At 40.7% G+C, this 19,339-nt stretch overlaps 1 protein-coding gene and 1 long non-coding RNA gene across 7 annotated transcripts in view; one reads left to right on the plus strand and one right to left on the minus strand.

Moving 5' to 3' along the window:
* Positions 1–10,690: 10,690 nt before the first annotated feature.
* LOC310846723 lies at positions 10,691–12,087 on the plus strand. Of its 3 annotated transcripts, none has more exons than XR_014565519.1 (3): positions 10,691–11,194; positions 11,235–11,875; positions 11,915–12,087. It is a non-coding gene; the product is annotated as an uncharacterized lncRNA (long non-coding RNA). The 3 variants fall into 3 exon arrangements; XR_014565520.1 differs by having other exon boundaries at positions 11,239–11,875; XR_014565521.1 differs by having other exon boundaries at positions 10,691–11,189; positions 11,239–11,875.
* A 127-nt stretch (positions 12,088–12,214) lies between these two features.
* DPH6 (diphthamine biosynthesis 6) overlaps positions 12,215–19,339 on the minus strand; it is a 248,238-nt gene continuing 241,113 nt past the window's right edge. For all 4 annotated transcript variants that reach the window (XM_083743445.1, XM_083743446.1, XM_083743447.1 and 1 more), the window contains one exon: positions 12,215–14,797. In XM_083743445.1, the coding sequence (XP_083599571.1) occupies positions 14,679–14,797 (119 nt within the window). In that variant the 3' untranslated portion in view covers positions 12,215–14,678. The remainder of the gene's footprint in view (positions 14,798–19,339) is intronic.

Raw genomic sequence — 19,339 nt, forward strand, 5'->3', positions numbered from 1 at the left:
GCATTTTCACTGGGTATGAAAAGATAATGTTTAACCCCTATCTACCCTTCCATTGTTCCCAATGCAAAATCATACATTTTCTTGAGATTATGTCAGGTAAGAAAAAGTGCATGGTGTCGATGTATTGCTGTCACAGGCCCCTGCATCTGCTACCTTTTTAAAAAACAAAAACAAAACAGAAACAAAAAGCCAGAAAACTGACAGACTTCCAAGTGATGTAGTTAGCACCACAGGCAGTATAGCTAACTATCTGACCTCATGTTGAATAAGCTAGCGCAGCTGATGTAACTACATGGAAATAAGCTATAGGATGAAGGAAACAACTGAAAACAATGAGAGAATGACCTAGATGAGGAATGGGGAACTGGTGGCCCTTCAGATCTTGCTTGTCTCCAAACTGCATCAGCCCCAGGCATCATGGTTAGTTGTTAGGGATGGTGGAAGCTGTAGTTCAACAACAGCTGAAAGTTCGTAGGTTAGCCAGCCCTGACTTAGTTCCTTTTTCAGAATGCAATCCATAATCCAGTTGGTCTAGAGCTAGTGGCTTAAAATTGAAGGAAATTCTTTAAAATAATTGGGTTGTAGATGGTGGTCTTCCTCTGTTGTGCCTGTGACAGTAAATGTTGTTTTTAACTCTTGTTTTTCTGAGTATATTAAGTACATAGAATATGAATTGCATTACCTCACAAAATCCAAATTTTCTGATCATAAATGGGTTTATTCAAGGTCACACGAGTGGTACATTGTTAGGGCAAAAACAAAGTGCACTTTTAATAACACGGGCACCAGAAACAAGCATTTTAATCATTCCGAATCGGCAGAGAATGCTGACATGTGGCAAAGTTTTCTGAGCAACTGTTAAATGTGGCCTTCTTCACCTTGAACACTTGGAGGCAGCATTGCCCAGTGAATGCTTCAGAAAGCGACCAGAACACCCAGGATTTGGAAATAAAGCCAAGATTATGAGGCATACGAAGCACAGGAACCTATGGAAATTTCAGTAGCTCTATTTGAGTAAAAAGAATACATCGTAAGGATCAATTTCTATGACGGATCTTTTCCATCCTTGATGTGTCTTCAGAGCGGGGCTTGTGATTTTTCTCCTGAAAGAGAAATAAGAAGCCATGGGGGGTGGGGTGGGGTTCATTCCTTTCTGCTATCAAGTGTGGCAGCTCAGTCAAATTCCCATTATGAAGTACTGCCTAGTCAGACATGTCAAGTTGTGTAGCACTCCTTCTCCATGGGCAGAACTCCTATTTGCTCCTAAGTCTGACACCTAGATAAAGGCCAACTATTTCAGAGTTTGAGGCCCAGTGTAGCGTAATGGTTAGAACAGGGGTCCTCAAACTATGATCCGCAGGCCACATCCGGCCCACCAGGCTCATAAATCCGGCTGAAATGCGCCAGGTTTACCTCAGCACGTGGGGACTGCTGAGGCGTTGAATGGGAACAAGCACCTCAAGCAGCGGCGGCTCTGCCACTGAAATGCCGCGCCGGGTTGCATAGGAATTCGTTCATATTTTTTTCAAAATATAGTCCAGCCCCCAACAGTGTCTGAGGGACAGTGAACCAGCCCCTGGTTTAAAACGTTTGAGGACCCCTGGGTTAGAGTGTTGGAGTAGGGCCTGGGAGACCAGGGTTGAGATCCCCACTCAGCCATGAAGCTCACTGGGTGACCTTGCAGCAGCACTGACGTCTAGCCTAACTTGCCTCACAGGTGTACATCACCTAGAGCTTCTTCTAGGAAACATAGGATATCAATGTAACTTAGCCATGTTCATTAATTTCAGTGAGTCTACTCTGAGTAATACTTAGCTGAATCCCATCCCTTGTGTTTATTATGGGTAAGTTGGACTCATGGGGGTTTTATTTATTTATAGTTATGCCCGGTCCTTTTTCCATCAAGCTCAGTGGATTGTACACAGGATTCCCATACCATCTCCCATCAGCCAGAACCAAATTTCAACAGAATTGCTGCAGCATAAGTGTTCAGAGTACACCCCTGGGCTTACGTTGCAGATTCATTGTTTCCAGTTAAAAAGGGATGCAATCAGATTTTTCGAAGAAGAATGGTGCCATTGTGACTCCAGATTTTGGTGATGATTTGGAATGTATCCTTACCACCACCCTTGGCCAAAAGGAAAAGGAAGTTGTAACAACTGTCCTCTAAATCCCCAAGGCTCATGTGGGTACATGCTAATAACCAGCAAACTTGCAAGAAGTGTGGTAAGGCAATGGGAGAGCTGTATTGGAAGCAGGTTTCAACAGTCACTGTTTCACATCTGAACCACAATGCAGTTGCAGCCCTTACTGAGCAATCTGAATTTAGATGAAAAACAGGATATGCATTTCCCCACCCGGCTCTTACAGAAGATCGGAGCTGAATTGGAGCCAATGTGCCTTAGCACTGTTCACAGTGCATTAAACTTTATGGTTCTTCAAATTCTGAACGCATGTATTTTTTTCATATATACATATGGAGGTCCTGTGTATGTGTATTAGCACATATTGTTACATACTTGAAACAGTCAAAATGAAATGTGGTTGAATGGCCCACTAAGTGGGAGCTTATTTCGCCACCTCCATCCATGTTTTACCAGAACACCACAGGGAATAAGCTACTTTGCCTCATTTGTGTATGGCTTTATTCGGCTATATTTCCCTTGCTTCCTTCTCCTGTCTCTTGCCCCTAGGCCTGTGCCAGCCTTGCTCTCTCAAACTAGGGTTGCTATATTTCAAAAAGTAACATTCCTGATACCCACAAAGTTATTGAGCTTTTTTTTAGGAAAACCCCAAAATCGTTCAGCTTTTTTTTTTAAAAAAGATTTTAAGCTTTTTGAGCTGTTTTCACTCTTTTCCCTTCAAATTGCCATTTTTACACCCAAAAACCTGTCAGGAATTTTCTTGCCGCATGGCAAGCCTATCTCAAACTGACCCCCCATCAGTTTTTAGACTACAAGATTGCCTACTCTTAGGGTTGATTCAGAAGGTTGAATTTTGATTGTTGAGCTTTCTTCTTCTTTTTTGTCCAAAGTTGTTGATTTCACCAACAAAAATGAGTTTTTGAGCTATTTTTTATGAAAATCACCAAAATCTACACTACCGATTTTCCTGGACATTTCAGTGATGTCTGGCCAGACACTGCTTAATGGGGCATATGGCAACCCTAGCTTGAATACCATATTTGGTAATTCAATTTCTGCCTTATTGTGGATCCTGGCTGCCATTTGCCAAGATACCCCATTGTAAAAGGGATTTCCAATCTCAACCCAATGCATATTAAGAGCTAATTTTAAGGGCCCCCACCCTGAAAGTTCCAGCTTATCCATTATACATACAAATGAAATTCTTTGTGTAGGTTCCTCCCCCCCCCCAAAGGTAATTCTAGGTTGTTTCATGTACAGTGGTACCTCGGGTTACATATGCTTCAGGTTACATACGCTTCAGGTTACAGACTCCGCTAACCCAGAAATAGTACCTCGGGTTAAGAACTTTGCTTCAGGATGAGAACAGAAATCGTTATCCGGTGGAGCAGCGGCAGCAGGAGGCCCCATTAGCTAAAGTGGTGCTTCAGGTTAAGAACAGTTTCAGGTTAAGAACGGACCTCCAGAACGAATTAAGTACTTAACCACTGTACAGCACAATTCTATGCCTGCAACAGGATTTACTTCCAAGTGTGTATAGCAGGAGCAGTGAAACACTGGCCCTTCAGATGTTTCGGGATAACAATTTTATTCTCCCTTTCCATTGGTCATGCTGGCTAGAGCTAATGGGAGTTGAAGTCCATTTGGAGGGCTACGTTTGAAATCTGCCAAGCACATTTTTCACCTGGCTATCGACCACTTGTGACCAAGTGAAGATGCCTGGGTGCCTGGGTGCCAGGATGGTGCTTGACGTCTCCATCACCTGGAAGTGAGTGCCTGGGGATCCTTGGATCTTGACTGTTTTCACACACTAGCAACACATCCTGTAGAATCCTATCCGCTATACAGTGGTACCTCAGGTTAAGTACTTAATTCATTCCGGAGGTCTGTTCTTAACCTGAAACTGTTCTTAACCTGAGGCACCACTTTAGCTAGTGGGGCCTCCTGCTGCCACTGCACTGCCGGAGCAAGATTTCTGTTCTTATCCTGAAGCAAAGTTCTTAACCTTCTTAACCTGTTCTGTTCTTATCCTGAAGCAAAGTTCTTAACCTTCTTAACCTTTTTAACCTGAAGCACTATTTCTGGGTTAGTGAAGTGTGTAACCTGAAGTGTATGTAACCTGAAGCGTATGTAACCCGAGGTACCACTGTATTTCATCTGCACAATCAGATTGAATTTGAGGAACCAAAGAGTCGTACTGAAAAATATGACTTTTGAGCCGTCTGGCCTCCAAATGGCAACTAGGCATTCCATTTTGGTAACTAGCTTATATATCTGAGTTTCTAACACTGGCCACAGGCGTATAATTTGCTCCTGGTGTATATGATTGCAACCTTGGTTTATTTTTCAGTATCTTTTCAAGAGTCCTTTATCTAAGAAAGGAGAGCAGCCATTGCTTCCTTCGCTTGGTATGAGTGCTTGTACCCCTGGTTAGGAGAAGAAAAGTCTGCACATATATGAGGCAGGAGGGAGGGGAGAGAAAGCATTTAATAATGGAGTTGATAAATAAAAGTTCCAAGAGTTTGTGCATGAGCTTGGGAGAGGATGCAAAGGGGAGGGGGAAGATGAAAAGAAGAGAGTTTAGTATATGTAGCAAGAAGCAAAAATCGTGAAGTCCTAAGTTAACTCGCACAATGCTTTCAGGAATGGGGGGGGGGGGGACCCAACACTGTCAAAACACAACATTAGTTTTCAGAAGCCTCCAGGCAAGATTTTATTTATTTAACGTTAGCTCCTATTTTAATAACAAAAAAGTGGCAGCATATTCTACATCAAAGAAAAAAACTTTTCCTAATGTTTCCATTCCTCTTCTGAAGTGCAGGCACTGAAGTAATGGAGCTGTCTGTCTCGAAATAATTACGTGAGTGGCAGGATCTCAACCCCAGGAAAGCTTTTTGTCTGCACTGGGGACCGTGCTATAAAGAGTGTCGTGTCTTGCACTGCGGAAACCAAACACCAATGGGGGGTAACTGGTTTAGCTATCGAAATAGTTAAATTATGTAGATAATTACCCCCACACACCTGAAAACAGACTAGTGCTAAACGCCTGGCTCTGAAAGCCACTATCTTTTATTCCTGCCTCAAGAACAGAGATGCTGTCAAGGACCACCATGTGGAGATTTCCATGCTGTCATCAATGAGCTAATTTATACTGTGCCTTTTACCTTGCAAGGCAATCAACATTATTAAAGCAGCTTTTCAAAGGCAGGAAGCACTCTAATGACTCATTTGAGGTGTCCATGATTACTTTCATTTATTATGATCTGTGTATTTGGCTGCAAGGTAAATATTCCCACGTATTCCTTGAGATTGTGTTAAATGAAAGGAATGGCAGCGAGCTACCTGCCAACCACTCAAGAGTGACGATACACAGCAGATTTGGAGGCCCCGTTCTTGAAGTGTAAACAGCAGGACACGAGTTAATCAGACATGGAGAAGGAACTCAGAGGAATAAAGGAAGGTGAAAATGCGATTTAAGTCCCACTTCAATATTAGCATTTTTGATTGTGCCATATTGTATATGGTAAATATATCCAAGAAGCAGTTCTCTTCCTCTCTCTCACTTTCATAAAGTGAGAGAGAGAAAGTGAGAAAGCGAGACATAGAAAGTCCCATAAAAAGCACTAGATCCTCCTTCTGGAGAAGTATTCCTGGAGTCAGAAGCTCCATGCTGCTTTCAGGTGAAGCGGGCACAAAATGACAGCACAGGGTGGCCCATGATATCAACAATGTTATCAAATTGAATCATAACCCAGCCCAGGCTTATCTTTAAATATGAAACTTCCAACACATTTCAGTAATTATTAGGGAAATTATCCTCCCCCCTCCCTTCCCAAAAGAGCCCAACGCCACAGCAGCAGAACAATAAAAACAATACAAATATATTTTTTAAGCCATGGGTCAATGCCAGCTGATCAGCACCACCACCACCAATGGGGCCTCCCCTGGTGATCATAAGGTGATAGTGAGGTTAGGAATCTTTTAAGTACTTTGGTCCCTGAGTACAAAGCCTCTGAGTGGCTAGGACCCAAGACCCCGTACTAACACCCTAAATTGGGCCTGGTAGCTCAATGAAAGCCAGTGTTAAGAGTGGTGGACTTGTAATCTGGTGGACTGGGTTCGCATCCCCGCTCCTCCACATGCAGCTGCTGGGTGACCTTGGGCCAGTCACACTTATTTGAAGTCTCTCAGCCTCACTCACCTCACAGAGTGTTTCTTGTGGGGGAGGAAGGGAAAGGAGAATGTTAGCCACTTTGAGACTCCTTCAGGGGAGTGAAAGGCGGGATATCAAGTCTAATCTCCTCCTCTTCTTCTTCTTTTTATTTTTTTTTAAAATACTTTTATTTTGTTTTAAACAAATACATATAAATATAAATATAGACAACCAAAATTACAAAAGAAAATTCCTTAATAGTAATAACAATGTAAAAAGCTAAAAAACTACAAAAAATATTGAAGTACATGGCATAAAACATAAGCCATTATGGGAAAGAAAAAAGAAAAAGGAGAGGAGGAGGGTGAGAGGAAAAAAAAGGGGGGGAGAGGAAGATGAGCCAAATCACAAGTCGGCTCATCTATTCTTCTTCTTCTACTGTCCTCTCATTACATGGTTCTATCAAACTGCCACACTCAAGATCCTGGGAGCTGCATTCAGCACTTGGTGCAGCTCCCAGACCATCTTCAAAGTAGCCCTACATAGAGTGCATTAAAGGCATAAGAGAAGCATATTGGATCAGGCCACTAGCCCATCCAGTCAAACATCCTGTTTCCACAGTGGCCAACCAGATGCCTATGGGAAGCTGACAAGCAGACCCCACAGCTAAATCTCCCCTGGCCTCCTTGCTGGCCCAGGTAGGACCAATTCAGCCAGCTAGTCCTGGGGATTATCTAATTGATTTTTGAAATTTATTGTTATTCATGTTTTTATACTGTATTTTATGCTGCTTTTATAATTGTTTTAAAGTGTTTTAAATTTGTTGTTAGCCGCCCTGAGCCTGCTTTTTGAACTGGGAAGGGTGGGGTATAAAGAAAAAATTATTATTATAAATATAGGATAGTTAATATCCACTTTTTGAAAATACACAACTATCTGAAGCCTATGAAAGCCTGTTTCTGATTAGATCCTGGAATGTCCCACTTTTCCTTAGGATGTCCCTATTTTCATTGGAGAAATGTTGGAGGGTATGAAGTTATCCAACGCCCAAGCAGTCTGAAGACAATCCTGTATAGGGAAGTTTTTTAAATGTTTAATTATGTTTTTATATATGTTGGAAGGTGGCCAGAGTGGCTGGGGCAACCCAGCGAGATGTGTGGGGTATAAATAGTAAAATTATCATTATGGAATGGGATGTCCCTATTTTTATCAGAAATGTTGGAGGGTAGGCTGATGTGGTATTCTATAGATGGTCTAGAATTCCCATCAACCCTAATCAGCATTGCCAATGAGCAGTGATTATGGAGGCCAAGAACAACAGGTAGGCATCCCCTTCCCTCTGTTCTAGGTATTGCCAATAAGCAGTTGCACACAATTCAAAGAAACAGAGAAAGAATGTCTTGAAAAACAATTGACAAAAATCCACCCCAAAACCAGAATAAAAGATGAAGGAGTGTATCAACAAAAAAAAGGGGGGGGGGGCATTTGCATGTAACATAAGGGTTCATTTCTCAGGTATCCAGTCTTTTTTTTGTAAATTAAAATTTTAAATATGTGTAAAAAATTCAGTGTTCAGATGAAAGTAAGTTATATATTTTTCAAAAAAGCTTTCAAGATCTCAAGTCTGTAGTTTGAATGCTTAGCTAATACATCAACACTGGCTAGCCTGCCAAAAACACTAAAATACACGGAAAGAGATCATAAATTAGTAAATTGTCAACTCTTCTTAATATGAATCTCCAGTGCCAGACACAGTTATAATAGTAAAAGCAGGTTACCTAAAAATAAGTGCCAGAGTCTAATCAAAAAGCGGAGGGCAGTTTTTATTTTAACTGGGTTTGTAGAAGTAATCTCGATTTTAGAGAGGCCGCCATGATTTAACTTGGACACTTGAAAACCTTGCACATTTCAAATTTCAGTGTTCATCTGGGGAACTATAATACCACACAGTAGAATCTTTATTAAATCAGTGCATTCATTTATTTGAGATAAAATGTTTTATTCAATCATTGTATTTTGATAGACTATAGCACACCAACGCGAGATAATGGATTGAACAGAGCATCCTTGAAGGAGAATCGCTTGCTTCAGATCACCTCTCTTTTCCCCAGGAGACATTCCGCTTCCAGCACCCGCACAAATTCCAAAGCTTGGGCAGATGCACCAGTGATACCTGGTGCAACAAATCAGATTTTGATTCACCTCCCTATAAAACTTGGGGAGGGGTGAATCAAATAATCCCTGCTTAAAATACCACAGTGTCATCTTTTAACCTATCTAGGAAGATCGGCTCTGGTGCTTTTATGGCAGCTCAGCCATGTGTACTGCAAAGGCTCGCTAGCATCGAGGCTATCATTTCGACAGCTTTCAGGAAGAGAGAAGCAGGAAGTTATATTCCACTAGTTTTCCTCCTGTCGTCCTGCTTAATCATTCCGTTTAATCTCCTTTTCTGTAATTAAAGACTTTGTAGCACATGCTGATGCATGTCTACTCAGAAGTAAGTCTAATTTATATTAGTGGGACTAAACAACAACTCCCAGGTAAGTGTGTATAGATAGCACTGCCGCTTTAATCATGCAGGAAGTTTATTCAGGTCGGTTACCTATTACATAAATTGTTTGTATATAATGGTTGTTATTATTACTACTAATATATTGTCTTGATACTCATCTCTTCATACACTGAAAAAGACACACACACACAGAGAGAGAGAGAGAGAGAGAGAGAGAGAGAGAGAGAAAGAAAGAATCTCCAGGTTGCATACTGTTAACACAGATTCCCTTTTGGATTGAAGTGCTCTTTCTCTCAAGATTGCATTTGCAGCATTGGCGTACCTTGTGAGTCATAACATGAATAAATTGTAAATTTTCCTGAGGGTTTAATACAAATCAAGGAAACCGAAAAATTTTCTTTTGTTTGTATATCTATTTTTTTAAGCCCTGAAAACTAATGTCTTACTGTGGCATTCGTATTTACACTCCTGAGATCAAAACCTGTCTAGGTAAAATCTATTGCACTGTCAATCTGGTGTAGCTTTTTGTTTTTTTAGCATTTATAAATTTCAAATATTAAACCTCTTTACTCCATTTCTACTCCCACGTCAGAACACACAATCTGGTTACAAAGAGACCAGGATAGAAAAAAAGGGGTGCTGTTTGAAATTTCTCTCTTCCAGCAGGCCAGGTAGTTATGATGAAAGAATTTCAGCGTTAAAAAAAGATAAAAAGGTGTTAAGACGCTTTCTTCTGTGGTGTAAGTCCCGGGTCTCTAAGTGAAGCAGCACCTAACTTGCATATCAATATTGAACAAATTGCCTTGTTCCTGTTTAAAAACTCAGCAAACCTGGCTGATATACAACAGGGAACAAATGTGAAATATTCCAAAGACAAAAAGTCAGTGTTATCAGAAGCCTTCCCATAAAGTTTCCTTTATAAGTTTCCTTTTATTCAATTGTCAACCCCTGCCTAGACCAGTGGGTTTTTTTGCACCCAATATAAAATTATAAGTAGACATTAAAAATGGTTGGAAAAGGGTTGAAACTCAAATAGTAGGCATTTTTATTTTGAAAACAGCAACAAAAACCACACCACATATTGACATATTTGAAAGCCTGCCATCATTTGTGCAGGTTATACAAATAAATAGCACCTTGATACCTTTCTCTTAAAATGAAAGCAATATTACAAGTAAGAGGAGGAAATATGCTTGAAACACTTTCCAGGCTCCTCGGATGTGATGGAAACCACTGAGCTATCCAGATACACACATGGGACGCAATCCAACATAGGGATGTTACTCAAGTGATGTGGGAGATGCAGAAGCACAGCTTCTTCCTGGACCACTGGGGCAACACCCAGGCCGTAGGGCATGGTTGGCCATGATGCAGCCTATTCCCGCATCAGCAATGCCCTAGATTTGGGAGAGTTGAAGCTGCTGTGGCAAAGAACTATGTTATGAACTCCTCCCAGTTCCTTTATGATGCTACCCTAGAGTTCTTTGATAGCAATTGCTGCTCTGTTCTTTTCGGTGATTCGCCGTTCTGCATCTGCAGGAGGTTCCCCAAGATGGAAATGAAGCTGGCTTGTACAAAAAAACCAGGCCAGGCCCCATCTGCAGAATACATTCAAAGCAGTATTATACCCCCTTAAACAGCCACAGCTTCCTCCAAAGAATCCTGGTAGCTGTATTATTATTATTATCATTATTATTTATTAAATTTATATAACGCCCTATACCCGCAGGTCTCAGGGCGGTTTACAAGATAAAATTACAATATAAAAACACAACATACACAATCAAAATATAAAGAGAAACAGCCCTCCACACACACAAAAAGTTAGAAACAATTAAAAACAATTATTATTATTATTATTATTATTATTATTATTATTATTATTATTTTAAAAACACACAATTAAAAAGCAGTTTAAAAGAATGTAACCAGTATCTCTGCTGGGCAGCGCAGTAGCTGTCCTTTTGTAGTCTATCAGTCCTAGGCCTGGTGAAGAGAGGCAGGAGAAGGGCCCTCAGACTCTCAGCAGGTGTAGCAGTAGTTTGTTAAAGGTACCAAGAATTAATAATCCATCTCTTTTCTCAGATAATTTTGGGAACTGCAGCTCTCTGAAGGCTATAAGAGTCTCCTAACAACTTTCAGAACCCTTAACCAATGCTGTTTTAAATGTGGACTTAGTGCAGATCATAGTTCTGCGTTTTTCAGGAGTAGCTGTGAGCCAGCTCTGACACACTTGAAAGCTTTGACCTTCTGTTTGTTAACTTATTGCCTGCTCACTCTTTGCTCTGAAGCAACAAAAGATGAGATTAAAACTGTCTTGATAAATATAAAGCCTGCATCATTTGCAAAATTATTTCAGTGCCACAAGATATGAAAGGGGGTGGGGTGGGGATAAACAGAGAGAGAGAGAGAGAGAGAGAGAGAGAGAGAGAGAGAGAGAGAGAGAGAGAGATGCTAGGGTTAAAAAGTTTAACTAACATACCCCAGTCATTTGCCAGTTATGAAAAAGTTGTAGAGATTAAAATAAATATTGCTTTTGACCGATGTGCCAGTACATTGGTTGACAGCACGGTGTTGTTCACTAAAGAAAAGAAAGAAAAAGAAATGCGACCTTCAACATTCAGGCTGTGCTGGGACAATTTTTAAGCACGCCTATGCCTTCCTCTTTCAAAAAGACTTGTCAGTAGTACACATGAAAAGGATATTGGGATTATAATCAATCACAAGCTGAATATGAGTCAGCTATCTGATGAGGCTGCAAAAAAGTCTAATGCGATTTAGGTATCCATTAATAAAACCGTAGAGTGGTATCCAATTATGGCTGGAATCTGTCAGAGGAAGTGGGGAGGCAATTTTTGCCAATTTTCCTCCCCCCTTGTGATTCCCTCTGTATCTGTTCCACAGTGTTGGGGGTTGCCAAGAGCAGATTTAGGGGGTATGTAGGGCACTATAAGGAGGGGTAAACTGGAAATTGCCTTCTTCTCCGTTATGCTAATGGATTCCCTTCTATCAGCATATGATCACCACTGGATATCACCCATAGATTTCCAGTCCTGTGAAATAATAGTCACACTTGGTTCTGTGTTACTAGGACCTCATTCAGAGTACTGGACCCAGTGCTGCACTTTCAGGAGGATACAGGCATATTAGAACAGATTATGAGGAGGGCAAGAAAGATGGGCTATGGAACAGAAAACGAGGCATACAAGAGGCTTAAGGTACTGTGCATGCCTGGTCTAAAGAAGAGAGGAGTGAAGGAAACCCTTTTTATTTTATTGGGTTGTCCTTGCTTTTATTTTGATTATGTATTTTGTGTTTTTATATTGTGATTTTATCCTGTGAACCGCCCTGAGACCTGCAGGTATAGGGTGGTATACAAATTTAAACAACAACAACAACAACAACAACAACAACCATTTATTTTATTAAAATGTTGAAGTCCTGTACTCCCATTGCAGCAGCACCATGCAGGCTCACAACTTAAAATATTACAAATTTGTGAAAACAAGTATAGAAAACACATAGATCAAGGAGACAAACCCAGCAGTCAAAATGAAGCAAAAATTTTTATCTGTCACATACCAGAAAAGTCTGCTAGAATGAAATCATCTTTAGTAAACAATGGAAAACAGTGAGGGAGTGGGGGCAGCCATACCTTGTAGGGCAAATAATTCCATAATCGAAATGGAGCCATTGAGACCTGTCTTATGCTACCTAAAAATGCTTTCATTTTAGGTCTACAAATACTTAACAGCTCCACTAATGCAAGCACTTTAGGCTGTGCAACAGAACTTCCCCCCTTTCTCTCTGGGTCCCCCCCCCAACCTTCTGGAGCAAGGACACAGAGGAAGTAAATAGGGTGGTGAAGTTCTGCTGTTCAGGCAAAACTGCTTGGATAAGTGTTTAATTGTATTCTCCCCTGGATAACGTTCTGCCACACAGACTAGGACAAAGTCTAGATCGAATGGGTCTAAGCTACAGGAGAGTAGATTTGGGTTGAACACTAGGAGAAAATTCTTGAAGGGATCAGAGTCTGACAATAGAAAAAATTAGCTAGAGAGGTGGGTCCTCTTTCTTATTGGACGTAAGGCAGAAACTGGGCAGACACGTGGGGAATGTTGTAGCTCCAGATTTACTTCACTGAACTAGTGGGTTGGATCTGATAGCCCACACAACCCTTTTCTAACTGTACAATTCTGTGATGTGCTGAAAACTTCTCCATCCAATGAAGTATAAAGAGCTGCTTTGCTGCTTTCAGATGGAATGTCCCCGTGCCATAATCAATATGGGATGAAGCAATGGAGAAACCTCTTAATACATTCACAGCAGCAGGGCACAGCCTCACCGAAACAAAGTGGGTTTCGGCTGTGGGCTTGTTGCAGATACTGGCAAATTAAGCCTGTGAGTATAATTCACTCACATAAATTTTGGGCTGCGAAAGTTTCTAGGGGGCATCCAGCCCTCAACAACTGTCTGATGAGAGTGAGAAAAGGGTTGCTTGTAAAATGCTGTAAAACACAGCCAGAAGCTCAGTTCAAAGCAGGATCAATTTAATCAGAAATTTGCACAAGGCAAAACTTTTATCTTATGGCTACAGGAAGATCCTGGCAGCCAGATCCATAAGAAAGTCATGTAATAATACATTAAAGGCAATGGGAGCTAAATTCAGACCTTGGTTTAGCGAAAAGCTTCTCCATGGAATTACTGAACAGAGTGGCTTCCATATTCTGTAAGCGCACCAAGTTTAACTCCATTTGCACCAACTGCAGTCCAGAATTGTCCAAATGACTTTTGAGAAGTTAATCCCTGTCTGAAGGCATGCTGCTGGAAGGTCTAGTTTCAATGGCAGACATCTAGCTGATTATGCAGGCAGAAGCTGATGTCTGAACATGTGCTGCCACTACCATCACATGTGGCAAAGGGTGCAGCGGAGGAGGAAAAGTCCCCGAGTCAAGAGGCTCCATTTGGTAATCCCAATCTAGAGATCTGCCACCATGCCAGGAGGCTGAGTTGAAGCTGCCACTGCTGCCTGGTAAAGCTCTCCCATCTTGTCTGCGAGGCAGGAGATGGCCTTTTGCAGATGCCCCTCCCCGGAAAAGTCTATTTAGGGAAGGCTGTACCAGTAATGCTGGAGCTGCGGCGATGGATTTGTATTTGCATGCTATGAATACTAATAGGCACTCTCTGGAGGCTTCATTTTTTACAATAAATTGGCAGTGGATCCATTCTGAGTACTCAGTTAGGTTTTCCTGCAGTCTGCTATGGGGCATGAATGAGCCCCTTGAGCTTTGGCAGCTGTTTTCCTCTCAGAGCTAATGATGGGATCCTCATGTGTGTACAGGACTCTGGATCTCAGGCAATATGGGGCCATTTACTGTACTTATGACAGTACAGTACATTAAGCTTAACAGGGCTGTGTCAGCATAAATAGTGCATTCCCTTGAAACAAGACTCTGATCAACAGAAGGTACACCAGTATGAGGAAATTACCAATTAAGGGCAACATGTTGAGAATCTTCCCCAAAACTATCAAAGGATGTATAAATGTAATTAAGGGATTTTCCACGTAAACTTAGCAGTCTTCTATAAAGGTTATGTTAAAGCAATGGAGTATGATCTGATCTTGGTTATGAAAGATACAAGGCAGGAGAGATTATGGAGTTATGGATGTGACATTAAAATTCCCTGTCAGATACCATATGATATTCCAAAACTCCCATGCTGAAAAGTGGGGGAAATGGTATCTCTTGCCAAAAGTTTCAGGTACAGACAGGCCTGCTTGTTAATGCGCCACCATCATTTTCAGTACAGTCACATGATGTCTTCTTGCTTTTATAGTGGAATGAATAGGCCAATGCTCAGTGTTTAGCTACTGGCTGAGCCAACACACTATGTGAATAATTTTGTTACCGGGTAAATCCATCACAGGTACCATAATTAGAGCTGGTGCTTTCCTGCCCATTTGCTCTTCGAGATGTCCTTGGAGTCCTGCAAGATAAATAAGCAGATCCATCGATACCTTTCAACTCATTTAAGCATTCAAAAACAACATAACCACATGTTGCAAATAAGCGTATTTATCTAAAAAGAATGAAAAACAGTCTGATTAAAATAAAGAAATCCCTTTGGTATGATTCAGCACAGCTCCTTTGACATTTTGATGCAGAAAGTTCAGATTGCGGCTTAATGAAGGAGAGCTTTCCCCACAGTTGCATCCTAGTTTGTTGGTTGAAAAGCCAGGAACTTGGTAATATCATAATTTCCAGTACTTCTTTTCTATAATGTGCTGTACATAGAAACTGCCTCAACCACACAAATGGTACTGTGATTTAATAAATAATAAAATAAAGACAACTTGGTGAACCTGCAAGTTGGTTCCAAATGCAAGCTGTTTGTGTAATTAATGTAGAAGTAAACAATCCTCTTTTATAGTTCTTGTCATCTGATTTTTTAAAGCACGGACAGGAGACTGAGACATGAGCTCTGGCAGTAGACAAAAGCAGTCAGATAGCTTTGATACCAACTAGCATTTATTTATGAATATTCTCCTATTTGTGTACTGTGTATTTTTAGTACTCTGCTTTTGTTCTTATTTACTGGTTTATTATTGGTTTCTTGAAATATGTTGCATTTCTATATGCTTAGGTTTATGTTGATAATACTTGTGTGCAAGTCTTTTATTATTAGGCTGGTTCTCCTATAGCAATCCAGTCACGCACCAGGATCTTCTTCCGAGGCTCTTCTCTGGGTACCCTCATAATCAACAGGGGCCAAGTACTATTACTTCAGGGGCAGGCAAATATTTTGCTAGGCTTTTAAACCCTTTTCAGCAGATTTTGGTTTTTATTCAGATTGCAGTTTTTATCTTCTGCACTATGCTGCTGTTTCATTGTTTTCAGATGTGCTGTGTATGTTTGCAGAATGAGACAAATTTTGTATTTTTATTCTTCTTGTCAGTTATACAAGGAATGCAGATTAGTAATGAAGGTGTGGCATATCCAATTAATTAATAAGGGAGAGGGAGCAAATAAGGCAGTACCATAACGCAGATTTATCTTTAACACTGACCTCCAAAGAAATAAGACGAGTTCCCCAAAAAATTCCTCCTAGATTGTTTTACAGTGCAGACATGTGCCTGTTTAGAAGTAACCCCCAATGTTCATTGGAATTAACTGTAAGTGCACATAGCAATGCAGCCTCAATATGAATGTTTCTTAAATGTGTAGAAATGTGAAATGTCATTTTGTGAACAGTTAACTAGGTGTTATATTGTATCGCTTCTTTTTGCTTTGTTTAATAAACTTTTTTTAAAAAAGAACTCAATTCAAGACTGTTTTTCAACAAATTTATTTATTTGCTGGCAAATATGATTGCCCCTCCAATGTTTCATGATGCTGAGATCCACAGGCTAATTAATAGATTTCATTAGATTTACCACAAATCCAGCTCATTCAAATAATGTATGAGGATAATTTAAGAAAATGATGGAAAAGTAATTGCAAGAAACACTCCTTTTCTTAATCAAGTTATAGTGCATCCTTTTAAGGAAAGTGGTAGTTACTAAGCTATGTTGCACTTTTGTGGCTAAAAATATTTTCTATATCTGTGCAGCAGAGTACAAATCTGAAGGACACTGGGGAGGGGGAAAGATGCTGGATTTGGCTTTTAACTGGCCTCCCATTGTCAGATTCTACAATACTGCAATTGTAGCAATGCAATGTTTCATACCATTACAAAGCTTAGCTACAGAAAACGTTATCCTTTCCCTACAACTTCAGAGCTGTCAGAGACAATATGGTGCTGCTGATTATTATTATTATGATTATTTAACTTAACAGCTTTACGAGAATAGACCATTGTCCAAGGCCTTCTCATGCAGATATTGCATCGCTTGGAAGGGGTTAACAGATGGAAATGGTTGATGTTAGAGGTGAATATTGACTGAGCTGAACCCAAGATCAATAGTTGCCTCAGAAGTCAAAAGGACTTCATGTTCCATGTTTAAAACAACTTGGTTTATGTTTTCCAGCAATGCGCTCATTCAGGGTCAGCTAAGCACCATGGCAATGAGGCAACTGGAAATGTACATGGCAGCTACATTTGCACACACTTGTCAAGTGGATGAGAGGCAACCCATTGAGAGCACAAACTAGCAAAAGCCTTGCCTTTCTCCCAATGAAATCACTGGCACATAAGCCTGCCACTGTTTTTTGAATTTTCGTTGCTTTCAGTGGGCTTTCATTGGACTGGGATCGAAGATGTCAACCTATGCATTATTTGCATCCATTTCTTTTCCTTGAATATGTTGAAACAAGAGTTCCACTAATTTAATTTTTATCACTCAATTAAGCAATTGCCCAGTACTAAAACCACATCAAAAAAGTAAAGTATTTTATTTCCTGACAGAATATTTGGCAAAACCACTGCAGCCTTTAGAAACCGAAACCTATTTAGAGCACGTATGAGGATAGGAAGAAGGAGAGGAGAGAGCAATACTTTTAAGTTCTGAGATTTAAAGTGCGTGCTAATCACAAATTAGCTACTTAAGTGTTCCACACTAGAAAGAAAAAAAAAATACACGAATATAATGTCGTCCTGATGGCTTTTATGTAAGCTAATTCAGGCAGAGAGCGCCAATATGCTGCTCTATTAACATTATACAATGGCTGTAGTGCAGTAAGCTGTTGCTTAAGTGCAAGTTTAAGCCAAATCTATGCCTTAGATCAGGAGCAAGGCTCCTGCCATTGGCAGCTATAGCAGAGAAACAGAAGGACTAGTCTCTGTCCTCTGAAATGAAAGCGGAGGAGGGATATTTTCAGAAAGAGCACAATTGTAGGCCAGAGTACTAGATTTATTTTTTTCATTTGTCCCTGCCATGCTCCTTTTGCTACCTTTCCTCTCTGTGTTTTAACCAAATACACTGTTATATCACTTAGCGCAGGTCTTTAAATCCCAGAGCTAATAAAGCTCCATTGCTTCAGCTGTATGGATTTGACATGCAGCATGTGCTTTGAAGAGAAGCTTCACAGGGGATCAGGTTCCTAACAGTCGACTAAGAGTTTCAGTCCCCACAGAGGTGCCCCTGGCGTGCTGAGCACTTAACCCTTCGACCAGTACCAACATGACTGTTCACAAATTATTGATGTCTCTAAATCCCTGGCAGATTGCAGACAGGTCTTGTCTCCCTTGAAGACCAAGCATATGGCCACTAATGGGATGGATTAAGAAGAAAAAAATACATGCAAACACTCAGCCTTTGCCACATGAATGTAAAGCCACAGAAACAGGAGAAGGTGATTGAACTGGACTGAACACTGCTAAATACATGATTAGCCTCTTGTTATGGATCATTTCCATTGATCTATATCTGGTTTTGCAGCACAGTTTAATTAAAGCTGTCTGGAACAAGCCTGTCCCCTAAATGATCAGCTATGCAATGAAAACGTGAAACTTGAGGAAGCTCGAGGCCTTTAAAAAAGCCTCACTGACTTTGTGGTAAAATAACAGTACAGTAGCAGGAAAGGAAATATATTTTTTGCACAAATAAACTGTTTTGTCGCAGCATCTCAGGTTCCTGAACGTGGTTTTAAAAACACAACAAATCTCGTTTCCTTTTAAGTTTGTTCTTAAGGTGGATTGCTTTTCACTCCCAAATAATTCTCTGGAAGCCAATAAGCTTACTTGCAAGTTAATTATTTCCTGATAAAAGGGTCTAACAGTGCGTCGTCCTAAGCACATCTATTCAGAAGTAAGCCCCACTGAGTGCAATAGGATTTGCTCCTAGATAAGGCTGTACAGTACAGGATTACAGCCTAAAATGGGGGGTCGGATCCAGCCCGCAGAAAATGGCTTGCCAGCCCCAGGAGCTTTATCTCCCAATCTGATCAGGACATAAAGCACTCTGCCTGCTCTTTAGAGAACCTCCCATCACAGTGCTCAACATTGCAGTACTAGGACTGCAGATAAAGCCGTCTGTCTGCTCTTTAAGAGCAAAAGGCAGCACACAAGGCAGCCTCTCTGCCCCTGGTGCTAGAAAAGCTGATTGTGTGTCCCTGTGCATGTCTGAGAAGAGAGAGGGAGTGTGTGCTGTGTACCTGTATGCCTGTTGAGAGGATCTGCTGTACATGTGGTGATTGTACATGTGCGGTGCAAGTGCACATGTGCACACACATATACACATTAGCCACACCCAATGCTGGCATGTTGTCCTCAGAGGGGTGGCTGTCAACAAGGTGCTTGGGCCAAAAAGGGCTATTCAATTTTTTATTTTACTTCTAAGTCACGTTAGAAAGACTTACACTTAAACATATTTAATATTATTGGAACTGAATGGGTTTTAGACAAGCATCTCAGGGTGGTTTCAGATTGCAGCCTGTCACTGTAGCCGTAAACAGGATATACAAAATTTGCAAAAATCACATAAGCAGGCCCAACAAGCAACAGATTAACCATAAGGGAAACTGGCAAAACTACAATGGGGACAAAAATGTAAATTTCCAATTTTACCAAATACCTAGGTAAAAAACAAAT

The sequence above is a fragment of the Podarcis gaigeae genome (genome assembly GCF_964106915.1).
Source record: "Podarcis gaigeae genome assembly, chromosome: 1".
Taxonomy (NCBI): Eukaryota; Metazoa; Chordata; class Lepidosauria; order Squamata; family Lacertidae; genus Podarcis; species Podarcis gaigeae.